General features: G+C 39.4%; 1 protein-coding gene across 5 annotated transcripts in view; it reads left to right on the forward strand.

The window, feature by feature from the left end:
• KDM3B (lysine demethylase 3B) overlaps window positions 1–17,051 on the forward strand; it is a 95,295-nt gene that overhangs the window by 30,941 nt on the left and 47,303 nt on the right. For 3 of the 5 annotated variants that reach the window (XM_071210140.1, XM_058279296.2, XM_004467029.5), the window contains 7 exons: window positions 154–259; window positions 2,378–2,502; window positions 4,138–4,212; window positions 6,861–7,460; window positions 10,678–11,923; window positions 12,832–13,033; window positions 16,382–16,596. In XM_071210140.1, coding sequence (XP_071066241.1) covers window positions 154–259; window positions 2,378–2,502; window positions 4,138–4,212; window positions 6,861–7,460; window positions 10,678–11,923; window positions 12,832–13,033; window positions 16,382–16,596 — 2,569 coding nt within the window. The remainder of the gene's footprint in view (window positions 1–153; window positions 260–2,377; window positions 2,503–4,137; window positions 4,213–6,860; window positions 7,461–10,677; window positions 11,924–12,831; window positions 13,034–16,381; window positions 16,597–17,051) is intronic. The other 2 variants (XM_071210143.1, XM_071210142.1) reach the window with 1 other exon arrangement.

Genomic DNA, 17,051 nt, shown 5'->3' on the forward strand with positions numbered 1-17,051 from the left:
TTTGCAGTGCCCTTCATGAGACTAAGTTTCTACAGAACACTCTTTGGCAAATACTGATTTAGATGTCCTCAGGGGTATTGTTTTTCTCATCTGGTTAGATGCTCTTGCCAATCATCTTAATATTCTATTGTTTTCTTCTTTTATCTTTACCAGATGGGAACAGATAGCCAAAACCAGATACTTTTGGAACACACTGCACTGAGAGAAACAGTTAATGCTTTGATCAGTGACCAAAAGCTACAAGAGATATTTAGCCGAGGTAAGAACAGGTAGTCTTCTGTCCCTGAACTCTGAATCAAGTGAATGGTCAGTGTTGAGAGTGATGGAATGAGACACCATGCAACTCTAAACATTTGAACTTAACCTTCCTTTTGAGGATAGAGTCAAGAGTATTTTCAGTTATGGATCTCTAGAAATGATTAGGTAAAACAGAATCTCATTCAGACTATTATTTCCTCTTCATCCTACATTTCATAACATATGGTTTTGTTATGGGTTTTGTTTTGTTGTGTTTTCAGATCTTAAATACTTACTAAGGACTTATGTGTACTAGACATAATGCTAAGGCACTGGGATGTAGCCATGAGCTAGAAAATCTCTTCCTTTGTTGAACTTACTATCTGTAAGGTTCTCAAGGACCAACAAATAACCACTTAGAGTTCAAAGTGTATTCACAAAGCAGTTTGTCCATAGCCTCATTCATATTAACAGCATGTTCAGTATGTTAAGAATGACAACAAAATTATTAACTTTTTCCAGCTCAGATACAAGTAAGTTTTGCCCAAGATTCTAAACATAGGGTAGACTGTCCTTCATGTTGCATGTACACTCCCCTTCCTTTCTGAACCTCACATTTACCATGACTTTCAGTGAAATAGGTTCCTTGGTTCTCTCTTGTCAAAATACATTTAAACAGGTAAAGGTAGGAAGGCTGACTTATTTGGAGAAGGAGGATAGCAGGATAAAATCATATTTAGGTCGTGGTTGTGGCTCAAGTGGTTGAGTACCCACCTCCCACATGGGAGGTACCGGGTTTGATTCCTGGTGCCTCCTACAAAAACAAAAACATGAAAAAACTAACTCAGGGAAGAGCCATATCCACTTCCCACATATGAGTTTCTGGGTTCAATCTCTGGCCCCTGGTACCTCAAAAAAAATAACGTATTTAATAATCTAAGGAGGACCAGATATAGCTCAAGTGATTGAGCACCTGCTTTCTATATGTGGTACTTCTAAAAACAAACAAACAAAAACAGACAAATAGGAAAAAACCTTTCATTGGGGAGTAGATACAGCTCAAGTGATTGAGTGCCTACTTCCCATATATGAGGTCCCAGGTTCAATCCCTGGTACCTCCAAAACACACACACACACACACACACATACAAAATCTAGGAAGGGCATGGAGGAAGAAAGAAAGAATGTGAGGAAAAATTGGTAAGGGGAGAGAAGAAAGTTGAGCGGGCAGAATGAGAGGTGGGATGTATCAGAGTGTGTTTAGAAAAATTTAAGGACGCTTTATTATAGCTCTGGGAGTGAATAAAGTAAATGATTTAGCTATGTTATCTCAAATGTAGAAAGATAGACAGGAGAGAGGAACTGTTCTTGGAGGTCCAGCTGAAATTGCAGGGTAATGTTACCTGCTGAGAAAGTAATAACTTTGAAGCTCTGTGTTCCTAGGAAGACAGGTGCTATATTTGTTCAGACTATTATTAGCGCAAAGGCTGGAAACCTCATAAATTGAACTCTTCACCCCCTGTTATTAAAAGTCAGATAGTAGAGTGTAAATGATTATATATTATTCCTATGGTCACTTAACATGATAGTACATTCAGTTTAGTAGCCTGTCCTCTTTTTTAAAAATTATTTTTATTTATTTATTTTTTAGAAGGTATTAGGGATTGAACCTGGGACCTTGTACATGTGAAGCAGGTGCTCAGCCACTGAGCTACACCCTCTGTCCTTTTTTTCATGTACACATCCATTATCTGATTTCATTTCATACTATTTTTAGTTTTTAATAAGTTTTCTATCTCTTCCTTTATTATTTCTAGAATTGTTTTGTTTTGTTTCTTCTTTTTTTTTTCATTTTTATTTCTAGAATTGGAGGATTGAGACAAGGTAGGATCAGGGACCTGGGAGATTCTAAGGAATCTCCACATAAGTGAAGAATTTACAAAGGTCACTGAGCATTTATGTTTTATTTTAAATTGCAGAGCATAGTAAATCTGGAGTTGCTCATTTATTCAGTTCTGTACAGTGGGACTGAAAGTTACAAATATTTATACCATGTATTTTTCCTTCTGCTTTTGGAATCATTCATGAAATAGAGCTCACTTAGCCAAAAATATTCAGTACTGACTAATCTCTCCTTTAGGTCCCTACAGTGTTCAAGGTCACAGGGTCAAGGTATACCAGCCAGAGGGGGAAGAAGGTTGGCTCTGTGGTATTGTTAGCCATCAAGATTCCCTCACCCGTCTTATGGAGGTGTCTGTAACTGAGGTGAGGGTCTGTGTTATTTTGTTTAAGTTCCATCCATCCCTTTACTGAGGGTAGTGTAGAAAAAGGGATCACTTATCTATGTGTAAGAAGACATGGGTTCCATCCCTGGCTCTATCATTTAATGACTATATGACCTTGAGAAAGGCCGCTCAGCCTTCTTAACCTGTTTTCTCATCTGTAAATTTGAGGTAATTATGTAAACTCTGACTGACCTCATAGCACTCTTTTAGGGACTAGGATAACATATTTGAAAGTGCTTTAAAATCTGTAAAATAATATACAAATGTAAGGTGGTATTATCATTATTTTATCTCATATTCATAAAGTTTAGTAGTTAAAAATAAGCCAGCATTTGCTTCTATAATATGTCTACAAATCTCCCTTGGATGCTGAAAAAATGAGTTGTTTCTAATGGAATAAACAGAAAGAACATAGCATCTAGAAATACCTGGAGAAGTGATTATCTGGGAATAATAGTAGATTAGTGTTTTCAGGCAAATATATATTTATGACATCTTTTGAATTGGTCTCAGGCTTTCCCTTAGCAGTCAGGTGTAATATAAGCATAAATACTTAATATTTATTTATGTTTTGATTAAGTTTTTTATTAAAATAATCGTCATTAAAAGAATTTCAAACAATGGACATGTATAGAGTAGACATTGAAAGCAACCCCTTCCTCTAGGCAAATATCACTCCCCATTGGTAACCACTACTAACAGTTTGGTATGAATCCCATCTTCTTGCAAATATATTCTGTGTATGTCTGTATATGTATGTGTGTTGGTATATATAAAAGTGTATATTATTTTTTATCTTTATAAATTGATTTATATTTTATAAAAATGGAATCATACAGTATAATTATATGGTATATAATTATATAAATTACACTTTCAGTAACAACTGAGGTCATATACATATAGTGCTATAATATATTTTTTTACTTAATTGATATTACAAACATCTTTTTAGTGAGTTTATGCAGAGATTTACCTCGTCCTTTATAAATAGATGGAAAATATTCCTCTGAATGGATGCACCATAACTAGTATAATGTAAAACTGATGGACTGTAAATCATTACAGTATTTTCACTCATACACATAATGCTGCAGTGAACATCCTTGAACCTAGATCATTATACACCATTTCTCATTGTTTTGATAAATACCTAGATATTAATTGCTATGTCAAAGGATATACACATTAAATTTGACATGTTTTGTCAAATTAGCTCCCCAAAAAGTTTCTATTTTTTAAAAATAGTAGCATGATGTTTTTAATAACCATTGGTTCTGAAGACTTTTGGTTTCCAGAATGTACAGAATAGGAAAGTTTTAGAGATGGAGGATTTGAAATTAACATCCCTAAAAGAGACACTTGGCCATTGAACTCAATTCTTTCATTCATTCATTCTCAAATATTTGTGTTCTTACTGTATTCTAGACCTTGTTTCAGTTATTATTCTTATAGCAGTGAATGAGACAATAAGGTTCCTGCTTTCATGGAATTTCATTCTGGTAGGGGAGTAGAGACAAACAGACAATTATGTAGATTAGAAAAATGCATTATTAAGTCTTTGGGCAAGACTTCATCCTTTTTCATGTTCTCTGCTATCCTCCTCCTACCTTAGAGTGGCGAGATCAAGTCAGTAGATCCCAGACTGATCCATGTGATGCTGATGGACAACTCGACACCCCAGAGCGAGGTACAGTAATAGGCTGAGTCTCTGAGTAGATTCATGAAATGTAGATTCCTTGTGTGTGTGTGAAGACCTTTGGGTTTCTGCTCTTGCCATTGTACATGTCTTGCTCTCTCCATGATCTGTCTGGTTAAGGGAAGATAGTCTCAAGAAAGAGACCTAGTCTGAGCAAATCCTGTTAATTGTGGCTAAGTTCCCTAGTGGTTTTAAGATCCATGTCCTAACTATTTCTTCTTATATTCTCTGAGGGCAAGCATGTTTGAAAGATACAGTAGACAGTGAAAGCTGTAATAAGCAGTGTTATTACTCATGACCTTCCCAGTAAAAAGAAATGGAAGAGAAGCTACATCTACTTTCTTTTCCCACTAGGTGATAGTGAGCTCCAAGGCAGCCTGAATTCCATATTCCCAAGAAGAGTTAAATTCTGGAGGTACCTAGTTCAGTGCTCAGCACACAGTGGATTACTCCATAATTATTGTGAACCAAGTCAACTCTTGGTTCATTCAGAATTATCATAGCAGAAAAACAAAAACAAACAATATACCAAGAAGGAATATTATAAACCAGTTTCCAAACCAATCAAGGAATCCTGTATGAAAGCCAGCTATCCACATATTTTTTGTAGTGTCTTACCATTTCTGTGACATTACTGTCCTGTTCCTGCTAAGTATACACTCTTTCTTCATTTTCTTTATCCAGTAATCCTTGACTTTTTAAAACAAGGTCAGAATAGGAACAGAAGAATCAGGGTTCAATTTAATAGCTCTTTCCTACCATAGTATATTACCTTCTATCGGATAAGTCACTTGACTTGTGTTTGCGGGGCTGAAAACATCTGTTTCTCTGATGGTGTACTGGGCCCTTTTTTAAATTTCCTTGTTTGTTTCATTCATTTACTCAGTAACTATTATATGCTAGGTACTGCTAAGCTGACCAGATATAGCTGGAGAGTATTGGTCTTAGTGTCCTCTGCTGCCTACTCACATAGGAATAGCTCACCATAAATAGGACATCTCTATAGGTGGTTTAAGGAATGGTAGGAGGTTGCCATGAGCCAGGCTCTCCAAGTTGACTGAATGAGTTAGAGGTGAGTTTTCAGCAGCAGATGTTTGTTCTTCCCTTTTCAGCCTTGCCATGATATGACTATCTTCTTGGCTAGCAAAGTGTAATTTTAATGTTATGACAGTTCCACAAAGTTTTACAGTAACCCTTCTTAGAGACCCATGATTACCTCATTTCCTTTAAGTCTGAGTCTGGGAGAATAAGCAAGAAAGAAAGAGATTCCACTGATCATAATTCCATAGTTCACAACACTGAGAATTAGGTGGTGGCAGAGATCGAAGAAAAGATAAAAAAGATTTTAAAAGGATCAAATGAAAATAGAAATAGTTCTTAAACTAAAGATCTAGAAACTTAGATAATATTACCCAATCTGTGGGGGAAATAGAAGTTAATCTTGACCTTTGGCTAAGAGTTACAGAAGGAAATAAAAGAAGAAAAGATGGAAATGGAGGTGGCAAAAAATAGAAAAACATGGAAATTAGAACTGGCAAGAAAAATTTTAAAGTTTCAGTTACAGCAGCTATAATAATGATTATAATAAAGACAGTTCTATGTGAAGAATCTATAAACATTCAAGGGCAAGAAGGATAAACTAATTTAATTGATAAATATTTTTGGCCAAATAATTGTGTCTCTAGTTTATTACCACCCCAACACATGGTATGTGAATAAAGCTAAAAAAGAATATTTGCCTCATGCTGGGATTCCAATCTAAGCATGTTCCAGATATAAGTCCTTGCTGCTTCAAAGACTATTCAGCAGAACCTTAGCTGTATTCTCTTCCCTCAATCTTCATCCTCCTCCAGGAAGGAGTTTATTTAGAGATGGGAACTGTCCTCTCTAATTTTCTATCATCTTATGTTATCTGGCCTCTTAATTAAGGCACAAGTAAGATTTCATGAGATCTGCTGAATTTACTGGAAGAGAGAACAGATTTCACTGCTTGGCTTATGGTAGCCTGCTCTTTTTCCCTGTCCTCTGACTAATGCTTTGGAATAAGGTCTGGAGATTGTTTGAGTCTTCATAGTGTGTATGAGAGCAATTCAAACCTGGCTCTGCCTAGGCTCTCTCTTCCTATGGTCACAGACTCACAAATGTTGATTTCCTGTTGTTAAGTTGTCACCAGTTCTTAGTGACTTCTGGATAGAGATAATTGTATTTCAATACTTGAAATGCAAGCTTCTGTCAAACAAGGAGCTAAATACGTAATAAAAAAGGGTTTTTCCATCAAGAGGCAAATGACCTTCTAGCCTAGAAACTTTAGGTTTTCTGCTCCAGCAGTCTGTTTTGTAAAAGAAATTCACAAATTTTTAAAACTCTATTAAAGTCCATTTGAGGAAGTGCATTTTATTGAGAGGATTTGCCAAGCGAGTTAACCTTTAGCAACTATAGTTTGAATATATGTGTAAATTGAGTCACAGAAAGATTGGAGCTTCTCGGCAAAGGGAATGTCTTAGAGCTGGCATTGGAACTTGGCAATCTGTGCCTGCTTTGATTGTCTGCTTCTAGAGATGGGAAAGAGCTAATGGTTTATGGTTTTCACAAGATGGAAGGTTCCTTGTAATAAATCTTTTTTGAATTTTGTTTTGTAGGGGGGTACGTTAAAAGCAGTAAAATCTTCCAAAGGAAAGAAGAAGAGAGAGAGCATAGAGGGGAAAGATGGCCGGAGGAGGAAAAGTGCTTCGGACTCTGGGTGTGACCCTGCATCAAAGAAATTAAAAGGAGACAGGGGTGAAGTAGACAGTAATGGGAGCGATGGAGGTGAGGCCAGCCGAGGGCCCTGGAAAGGAGGGAATGCCAGTGGAGAGCCAGGGCTGGATCAGAGGTCCAAGCAGCCACCGTCTCCATTTGTCCCCCAGATTAACCGCAACATTCGCTTTGCCACTTACACCAAAGAAAACGGCAGGACTCTGGTGGTACAGGATGAGCCTGTAGGTGGGGACACACCTATACCTTTCACTCCATATTCTCCAGCCACAGGTCAGCCATCTTTGGCCCCAGAGGTGGGTGGAACTGAAAACAAAGAGGCAGGAAAAACACTGGAACAAGTTGGTCAGGGTATGGTGGCTTCAGCAGCTGTGGTCACTACTGCCAGCTCCACCCCAACCACGGTGAGGATCTCAGACACTGGCCTTGCAGCAGGGACTGGGCCGGAAAAACAGAAAGGCAGCCGGTCGCAGGCCTCAGGAGAGGTGAGTTGCTGCAGGGACAGATTAACAAGATTTGGGTTTACTTTTTCACCTCTGTTGTTGTTAACACATTAGAAAGCATCGCAAATGCCATAGAGGAGAATTTTTAAGATATATTTAAATTGTACTCTGTGGATAGACCTTTACTGCTTGATGAAGTGACACTTCTCTTGTTCATTGGGCAGATACATATATTTTAATAACTTGATCACTTCTTAAAAGTCACCTGAATAACTGAACTAATCAAAAAACTGATTATTCAACCCAATTTAATGAGTTGTTAAGATAGATCTGGTTGGGTCTTTTTTATTTAGTTATCTGTTTAGTTCATGTAGTAGTTAATCCTCTACCAGACCTGTGAGAGGCAAGGTTAATGAATTAGCATATTGGTAATAGTGAACACTAAAATTAAGGCAATGCAAGCTACCATTACCAGCCCCTGTTTTCAGTTAATCATTTCTATATATTTTTCCTTGAGGCTGGGCAACTTTCCATGGTTTGATATGGCCATAAAAGTTTTTTATTCTCCTAACTTTGTTTTTTAGGCCTTACCTGGAAAATTTGGTGGACTTAATCACAGTAGTATCCAGCTTACTGTATTCTTTTATCTAATACACTTATATTGTTATTAAAATGGAACTTCCGTTAAATACAAGTTAATGTCAAGTCGGTTCCCCAATTCAAATTTGAAACAGTATTAAAATCATTTATGTAGTCTTTGATTCTTATTTTGATAACCAAATAATGATTTATGATGCTTGTTTTTTTTTCCCCACACTGGCTATTAACTAAATTATGTATCGGAAACTACTGTGTGCTAAGTACTGTATATTATAAAGAAATGAAACCCCTCTTTGAAGGAGCTCACATCCTAAAATGTAATCATTTTAGGTATGTCAATGCCAAATAAAACATGGCATATACATTTCATCTGACTTCTTCCCCTCCCTGGCAAATGCAACACCTGTCTATCCCTGCTGTGCTGGGTTAGAGAGGTGAAATGGCAAAGCAGAAGAGAAGGCCTGTGAAGACAAATTTTTATACCATTTGTAGTTTGTCTTCTGTTAATCGACCAGCATTCCCAAAAGAACTGGGTAAGAGTTTTAAGTGGCTTTCCAGTGTGTAAGTCATTATATTGCCTTAATTATTTAAAATCTCCATGTTAAAGACAGTGTTGATACAAGTGGGATTGCAAATTAACCAAATTTTACATGCTATAAGAAGAAATCCACTGAATGCTGTTATTCTCTGGATAGCAAAAGCTGAGTAGATGAAATGTGGGTTCAAAGGGTATTTTCCAAAGAGGTTGGAGAAATTTCTGTGACTGTGTTAGTCATTTTGCTGATATTTCAGCCTACCCTTCTCCAGGGATATGACTTTAAAGTACAGAAGTGGATGTTTCCATTACGATGCTTGATTTAAAATGAGGACACAGCCAGCAGGAAACTTCTTGCCCTAAAAGCTGAGTTGAAATCCATTTGTCATCATTATTTATAAGAAGAGGATTTGGAATTTAATCATTTGAAGGAAAATGAAAGACCATCCAAATTATTTTTCATTCATGTGTATATTTATTTTTAAATGGTAACTTTAGTAGCGAAACATGAACTACCCATGCCGGTTCCTTGCAGTCATGCAGTATCAAGGCTCGTGGCCAAATCCTGCTAGTGAAACAACAGATCCTCGGGGTTCTGTCTATTCTTTTTCTCTTTTGTGGGGAAGGGGTTTATATCATTGTTTGTTGATTGGTGGAAAGGAAAAGAAAAAAGAAAAATGAGCTTTAATTATTTTAATGCTAAAATGGCCTGAAGCAGTCTCTCTAACAGATGTCAACTGGAGGAAAACCATAGGTGGGCTTCCTGGTTCCTATGCAGTCCTCAAGGAAAGTCCTAATATGAACTCACTTGCATATTTAAAGAACAGCATTTTTTTTAAAAAAAAAAGAATGGCATAAATAGATTGGAACCACCCCCCACTCCCCTTAATACAATACTCTTTTGTTTGTCTGGAATAATTTTTTAATTGGGATAAAATACATATAACAAAAATTTAACTTTTAACCATTGTAGAGTATACAATTCAATGACATTAAGTGTATTCACAGTGTTGTGCAACACCACAGTCTAGTTCTAGAACCTTCATCCTCCCAAAAGAAAACCTCATACCCATTAAGCAGTCATGGAATAATTTTTATTTCTTTTTTTCTTTTTCCTTAAATTCTCTACTGCCTGAATATTACATTTAAAAAAAAAAATCTGTGGTTTGTGAATCAAGTACTTAGAACAAGATTTTATTAATTAACATGTATTAAGTAAGGGCTCATACCTACTTATGGGTATTTCTCTATATGTGTATGGGTGTACAATGTATATTGTACACTTTTTTTTATATGCACAATCAATAACAGGCAGAAGTTAACGTTTTCAAGGTAAAAAAAATTTCTCATTCTCCAATTTGTTATTCTAAATGCCTTTGTTTAGGGGTATGTCAGTAGATACACTTTTCTTCTTTGGAACCTTGATAGATTTAATGATAACAGAAGGGCTTGGTAAATCGTTTGCTTTCTCTAATTTAACATCTTTTAAGTCTAACTTTAATTGAAACAGATATTCACTTTTTAGGTGGACTTGGAACCATATATAGGCAGTCAAATTCCAAAAGGGTCCAACTTGGAGACTTACAGTCTAATTTAATAAAGAGAATACTTTTCTTTAATGTATAGTGGGCTTTTCATGGGACTTTTGTAAGACGGGAAATTTGCAATAGCTTAAATAAATAAATCAAAACCTTAGCAATGACCCCTAAAATCAGTGAAGTAGATTAATGTTACAGGGGTCACAAGATGTATTCAGAGTAAAAATTTTGCCCCAATTCCCTGGTAGAGTCCTTCCACTTCCAGATAGATACTAAGAAGACTGCACAGCCTCTCAGCCCTGTGTCAGCCAACTGGCTAATAATCAAGGGAAGGATAGGGTGAATTAAACGGCATTCTGCCATCTCTGGCTTACCTTCCTGTAAGTTCTTTCTGCGTGGTCTGTGCCAAGTTTCTTCCCCAATGCTAGAGAAATCCAGTTATAAAAACTGTTCCATAGAATTATAGGAGAGATATGTTGATTGCCCTATAAAAAATGTTTATCTGGTGATAGTCTAGGTCCAAGAAAGAAATCGTGAAGTTGTCATGAGAAGCTAGCACCACTAACTAAGACTATCTTCCTTGCAGAATTCAAGAAATTCTGTTCTGGCCTCTTCTGGATTTGGAGCATCTCTCCCAAGTTCATTACAACCTTTGACTTTTGGAAGTGGGAGAAGCCAGTCCAATGGGGTTCTAGCCACAGAGAACAAACCTTTGGGCTTCTCTTTTGGCTGTAGCTCTGCACCGGAGTCCCAGAAAGACTCTGATCTCTCCAAAAACTTGTTTTTTCAATGCATGTCCCAAACTTTACCCACCAGTAACTACTTCACTACCGTTTCGGAGAGTTTGGCTGATGATTCCTCCAGTCGGGATTCATTTAAGCAAAGCCTTGAGAGCCTGAGCTCAGGCCTGTGTAAAGGCAGGTCTACTCTTGGAGCAGACACTAAGCCAGGCTCTAAGACTGGCAGCTCTGTGGACCGGAAAGTGCCTGGAGAGTCCATGCCCACCCTCACGCCAGCCTTCCCACGGAGCCTCCTAAATGCCCGTACCCCAGAGAGTCATGAAAATCTATTTTTACAGCCCCCCAAATTGTCCCGAGAAGAGCCCTCTAACCCTTTCCTTGCATTTGTGGAGAAAGTCGAACATAGCCCTTTCAGCACCTTTGCGTCTCAGGCATCAGGTAGCTCTTCCGCTACCACTGTCACCTCCAAGGCAGCATCCAGCTGGCCCGAATCTCACTCCTCCACAGATTCGGCATCTTTAGCAAAGAAGAAAACCCTCTTCATCACAACTGACTCTTCTAAGCTGGTATCTGGTGTGCTGGGCTCAGCTCTTACCACTGGGAGTCCGAGTCTTTCTGCCATGGGGAATGGCCGCTCCAGCTCGCCCACCAGCAGCCTCACCCAGCCCATTGAGATGCCAACTCTCTCCTCCAGCCCCACAGAGGAGAGACCAACTGTGGGGCCTGGGCAGCAGGACAATCCCCTCCTTAAAACCTTTAGTAACGTCTTTGGCAGACACTCAGGTGGCTTTCTGTCCTCCCCGGCAGATTTTTCACAGGAGAACAAAGCTCCTTTTGAAGCTGTGAAAAGGTTCTCACTGGATGAGCGAAGCTTGGCTTGCAGACAGGATTCGGACTCCAGCACCAATAGTGACCTGTCAGATTTGAGCGACTCTGAGGAGCAGCTACAGGCCAAGTCTGGCCTAAAGGGGATTCCGGAACACCTGATGGGGAAGCTGGGCCCCAATGGAGAGCGCAGTGCTGAGCTGTTACTGGGCAAAGGCAAAGGGAAGCAGGCCCCCAAGGGCCGACCTCGGACCGCCCCTCTGAAAGGTGATCCTGCTGGGGCTACACTTGGGCTTTGCCCTGGCACTGGCCTCAGATGCCTGTTGTGCTCTTGGGCAGCAGAGGCCCTCACTTTGATGGAAAGTTCTGTAATCTCATAGAATTTCATAGCCAAAAGGGCACAGCAGGCTCCTCATCGGACCTTCTGGCTCAGGGCAGGATTGCGTCTAAATCAGCACTGTAAGAGGGGTGTCTGCCCGGTGTAATGATAATCCCACAAAGGAAGGTTCTTGATATTCCTTGGCAGTCTGTTATTATTGGTCAGGAATACTATGTCTTTGTGTTCATCTCATCCCTTTCTACTTCACTTTGGTCCATCCTCTCTAACTTCAGGGGAGTTATTGCATATACTGGTCTCCATTCTCATATAGCAGCCCTTCATAGACTTAATGAAGCAAAAAGAACCATCCCTTCATTTGTTCCTCTCTGACATGACTTAAGGATTTTAACACCTCTACCAAAAGCCATTAACTGCTGTGGTGTGAGGTTGTGGTACAGTGTATGTAAGGGAATGGCAAGAGAGAAAATCTGGTGGTAAAAGTAGCTTTTGTCAGTAAGAATTGGTGTCCTATGAGTGCTCAAGAGGCCTTGATTAGTAGAACAGCTATATACTGATGGCCTAGAGGCAGGTGACAGCTACCTTCTACCTTCTGCCCAGAGTTCTTTCGCTAGAGTGGGGCACTTCCTACAAATTCTGTGTTTCTTAGCTTCCATTTGAAGTCTCTTTCCTCCCTCCCCTCCCTTTCTGTCAAGAATGAGACCTGATGGGTACATGCCCAAGCAATTAGATGAGGAGTGGCTCAGGACAGAACAAGTGTCTGTTCCCAAGAGGATTATATTGGACCCTATTTAATACTTCTCACAACCAGCTTTTTCTCCTCCCTCCCTTGCCGCAGTTGGCCAGTCGGTGCTGAAAGATGTCAGCAAAGTGAAGAAGCTGAAGCAGTCTGGAGAGCCCTTCTTGCAGGATGGGTCATGCATCAATGTGGCCCCTCACCTGCATAAGTGTCGGGAGTGCCGCCTGGAGCGGTATCGGAAGTTTAAGGAACAGGAGCAAGATGATTCCACTGTGGCCTGCCGCTTCTTTCACTTCCGGAGGTACCCAAACTCTTTGCCTCCTTTCTCAGCTTCCATACTCCCACTCTCTCTGAAGCGGAAATCATGTCTTAACCATCTTTTGCCTCACCTTCCTTAACCCCTTTGCCTTCAAAGACTGTCCTGAAGCTCTGCCACTCTAGCCATTTAATTGTTTTGATTTTTTTTCCAGTTAAAAGCAAGTGTTTATTTTGTATGAAAAAACTTACAGAGTACTAATTACAAGAACAATTTGCTAGTTACACAGCGTAATTATTGTTCCTAAATTGTAATATTGTTAGTTTATATTTATCTGGTCTACTCCAGCTCTTTTTTGGTTCCTATTTGCATGGAATACCTTTTTCCAACCTTTCACTTTTAACCTGGTTGTGTCCTTATGTCTGAGGTGGGTCTCTTGTAGACAACTAGATATAGATAGCTTATATTTTTTTTATCCATTCTGTCAGTCTCTGTCTTTTGATTGGAGTTCAGTCCATTAACACTCAGTGTTATTACTGTAAAGGCATTACTTACAACATCCACTTTATCTTTCTGCTCTCTCTTGTCATACTGTTTTATTGTTTGTCTTCTTATCCTTTAGTTTACCATTCCTAATAATCTTCATTTCTAAAATGGGATTGTGTGGGGATTAAAGAGGCTGTGATATTAAAAGAATGGTCTGATATGCATGATGAGCTGGCCTACGTGCAGTGCTGATGTGTGCAAGGAGTGCTGTGCCACGCAAGGGTGTCCTCCGTGTAGTGGAGCCCCACGTGCAAGGAGTGGGCCGCGTAAGGAGAGCCGCCCCGTGTGAAAAAAGTGCAGCCTGCCCACACACATGGAGAGCTGATGCAGCAAACTGATACAACAAAAGGAGACACAGATTACTGGTGCCACTGACAAGAATACAAGTGTATACAGAAAAACACAGAGCAGACAACGGCGGGGGGTGGGAGCAGGGAAAAGGAGAGAGATAAAAAAATAAATCTTTGAAAACTAATAATAAAAATAAAAGAATGGTCTGAGATGGTGAGAGTCTAGTAAAGTCTTAAAGGAGATGAGAGAGTGATCCATGCCTTTATCTGGGAGAAAAGTATTCTAGCTAAGGGGAACAACAAGTGCAGCTCTCCTGAGGTTGGAGGATTCCTAGAATGGTCATGGAACAGGAGAAGGCTGGGATAACTAGAGCAGCATGAGCAAGGTGAGGGAGGGATTTGAAATCAAAGAGTTAACGTGGGGCCATATTTTAAAGGATTGCTCTAAGACTTTATGGTGAATAAAAAGCTATTGGCCGTTTTGAGATGATTGAGTGACACTGATTACTATTTAAAGACTCACTCTGACTACCTTCTTGAAAGCCCTTCCTAGATCATATTGAGGCAAAGGCAGAAGCAGAAAGAAGTTAGGAGGCTATTTGAATTACCCTAATGAGAAATGATGGTGGTGATGGAGGTCATGAGAAGTAGTCAAATTCTGGATATATTTTGAAGGAAGAGCCCACATGATAATCTGGTGGATTAGATGTGGAGTATGGGAGAAAGAAAGGAATCAAGGATGATTTTAAGGCTCTTGGAATTGCCATTTACTGATAAAGATACTTCCAAGGGAAAAGCAAGTTTGGGGAGGGAAAGGGGGTTTTAATTTGTATGTGTTTAATTTGAGATGTATGGTAGATTTTGAGACACTAGATTTACAATTCTAGAGTTGAGGGAAGAGGAGATCTAAACTGGAAATATAAATTTGGATGTCATCATTAAATATTTAAAACTAAGTCTGATTGAGATCACCTAAGGAATTAGAGTATACATAGAGAAGAAAAGCAGTACAAGGACTGAGTTCTGGACCTTTTCAGCATTTGAAAGTGGAAAAGAGGAGGAGGAACTAGTAAAGGAAACTGAAGTCAGGTGGTAAGAAAATGGGAGGGAGGGAGGTATCCTGGAAGCCAACTGAAGAAAGTACATCAAGTGCTCTCGAGGGTCTGTAAGGATTAGAAGTGACACTGGATTTAGCAAAGTGAAATTGTACCTTGCTTGTCAAAAAAACAGTTTTGTTAGATTGGTTGGGGGAAGCCTGGTTGGAGTGGATTAAGAGAGAAAGTAAAAGGGAGAGGACCTGGCAACAATGGATAGAGGCCACACTTTCAAGGAGCTTTGCTGTAAAGTTGTGGGATTGAGAGGAAAAGAAAAGTACAAAAGACCCCTATCAACAAATCCATCAATTGTTAACATATTAACACTTCTGCATGCTCTCTCTGTCCCTATCTACTATCTATCCTCCCTGTCTATCACTACTTGAGTATAACTGTGAATACAAGTCCCATTTGTTCTCTCTCCTGTCAGGAACTTTGATTAGACATATCCTTTGTCTTAATGGTTTGTTTTTGTTTCTGTTTGTTTAATCTATTTTTTAAAATTTTTTTAAAATTAATAGATCACAAGGAATGCTACATTTAAAAAAAAAAAACATAAGAGGTCCCCATGTAACCCACTCCCCACCCCCCACCATGTCGTTTTTGTAAATTGTATTTTTTTGAAGATACATAATCACAAAAAATGTTACACTAAAAAATACAAGAGGTTGCTGTATACCCCCCACCCCCCGCCCCAGAGGATTTTTGAGATAGAAATTATGGCAAGTTAAAACGCTTTAAGAATGATTCAATAGAGAGGAAAATTGATGTGGAAAAGAGAGGGGAGAATCTATGGACAGATTCCTCAACTTGGGAAGGGTGGGTAGAGAGCATAGGTGGAGAGATTGGCCTTCACTGGGACCAGTTCATTCATAGCAGGAGATGGAGTGGATTGTACATGAGCCCAGTTGCAGGAAGGTGTGATAGTATAGTAGTGGGAGCTTATAGAAGTTCTCTTCTAGCTCTTTCTATTTTCTCAGTGGAATAGGAGGAAAGGTTCTCATGGGGGAGGTAGTGTTCGAGATTTGAAAAGAAAGGAGACGATATGAAACAGGCTACTGGAAAAGGGAGTGCATCGGGAAACTGGTGTAATCACCAGGCAATATTAAGGACCCACCTAAGATAGGTGGATATGAATTTTAAGTGTGTCAGTGAGCGTGACTGTGTACTTTTCTGGTCACCTTCAGTGGCATGGGAGCAGGTGTAGAGCAGGTGAAGGAAGAAACTGATAGGCACCCTTGGAAATAGTTTTCTAACGAATTCAGACCTAGTGAGTGCTAGCATGCCTTCTATTAGTGCAAAGAATGCATACTGTGTTGGTCAAATATGGTGAAATTCTCAACTCAGCCTGATTGGTGTTAAGTCTCATTTGATTTCTTTCAGGTCCTAGGGTATTAGGTGTGTGTTAGTTTGTATGGCTGCTACTATTCACCTTATGTTTAATTTCTGCCCTCCTGTCTCAGGTTGATCTTCACTCGAAAGGGGGTGCTCCGTGTGGAGGGGTTTTTGAGTCCCCAGCAAAGTGACCCTGATGCCATGAACCTATGGATTCCCTCTTCCTCCCTAGCAGAAGGAATAGACCTAGAGACCTCAAAATACATCCTGGCCAATGTTGGGGACCAGTTCTGCCAACTTGTGATGTCTGAGAAGGAGGCCATGATGATGGTGGAGCCACACCGTAAGGTTCCCTCTTGCTCATCTTCGAGGCATTTCTAAGTAGAAATTTCCCTTTTCTTTCACTTAAACGCAAGAGTGGGAGAAATGGTAGAATGGCATTTTCTGTGGAGAATTAAGATTGACAAGATTCTCTTTCTAGCAGCCAATAAGTACCTGAGATCCTAACTATATCTAGCAGATCCCATTTTAATCTTTGGCAAATAACAAACCCAAAGACTCCTTCCTTGCTTGCCTTTTATCTTTGTAGCATAGCTGCCATAAAATGCCCTTTGACCTCCATTTGGGTTTGTTTCACCCTGAATATTTTCAATTTGTTTGAACCTGTTTGTATTAGTAAGCGATAATCGTTCATTTGTAGATAGATGAAGTTCTATGGGATGCCATGTTTCATACCTAGACCCACATTGTTCAGATATTTATAACATTTGCATGTCTGTGGGATACTGTTACCCTATT

This window comes from Dasypus novemcinctus, chromosome 2 (assembly GCF_030445035.2).
Source record: "Dasypus novemcinctus isolate mDasNov1 chromosome 2, mDasNov1.1.hap2, whole genome shotgun sequence".
Lineage (NCBI taxonomy): Eukaryota > Metazoa > Chordata > Mammalia > Cingulata > Dasypodidae > Dasypus > Dasypus novemcinctus.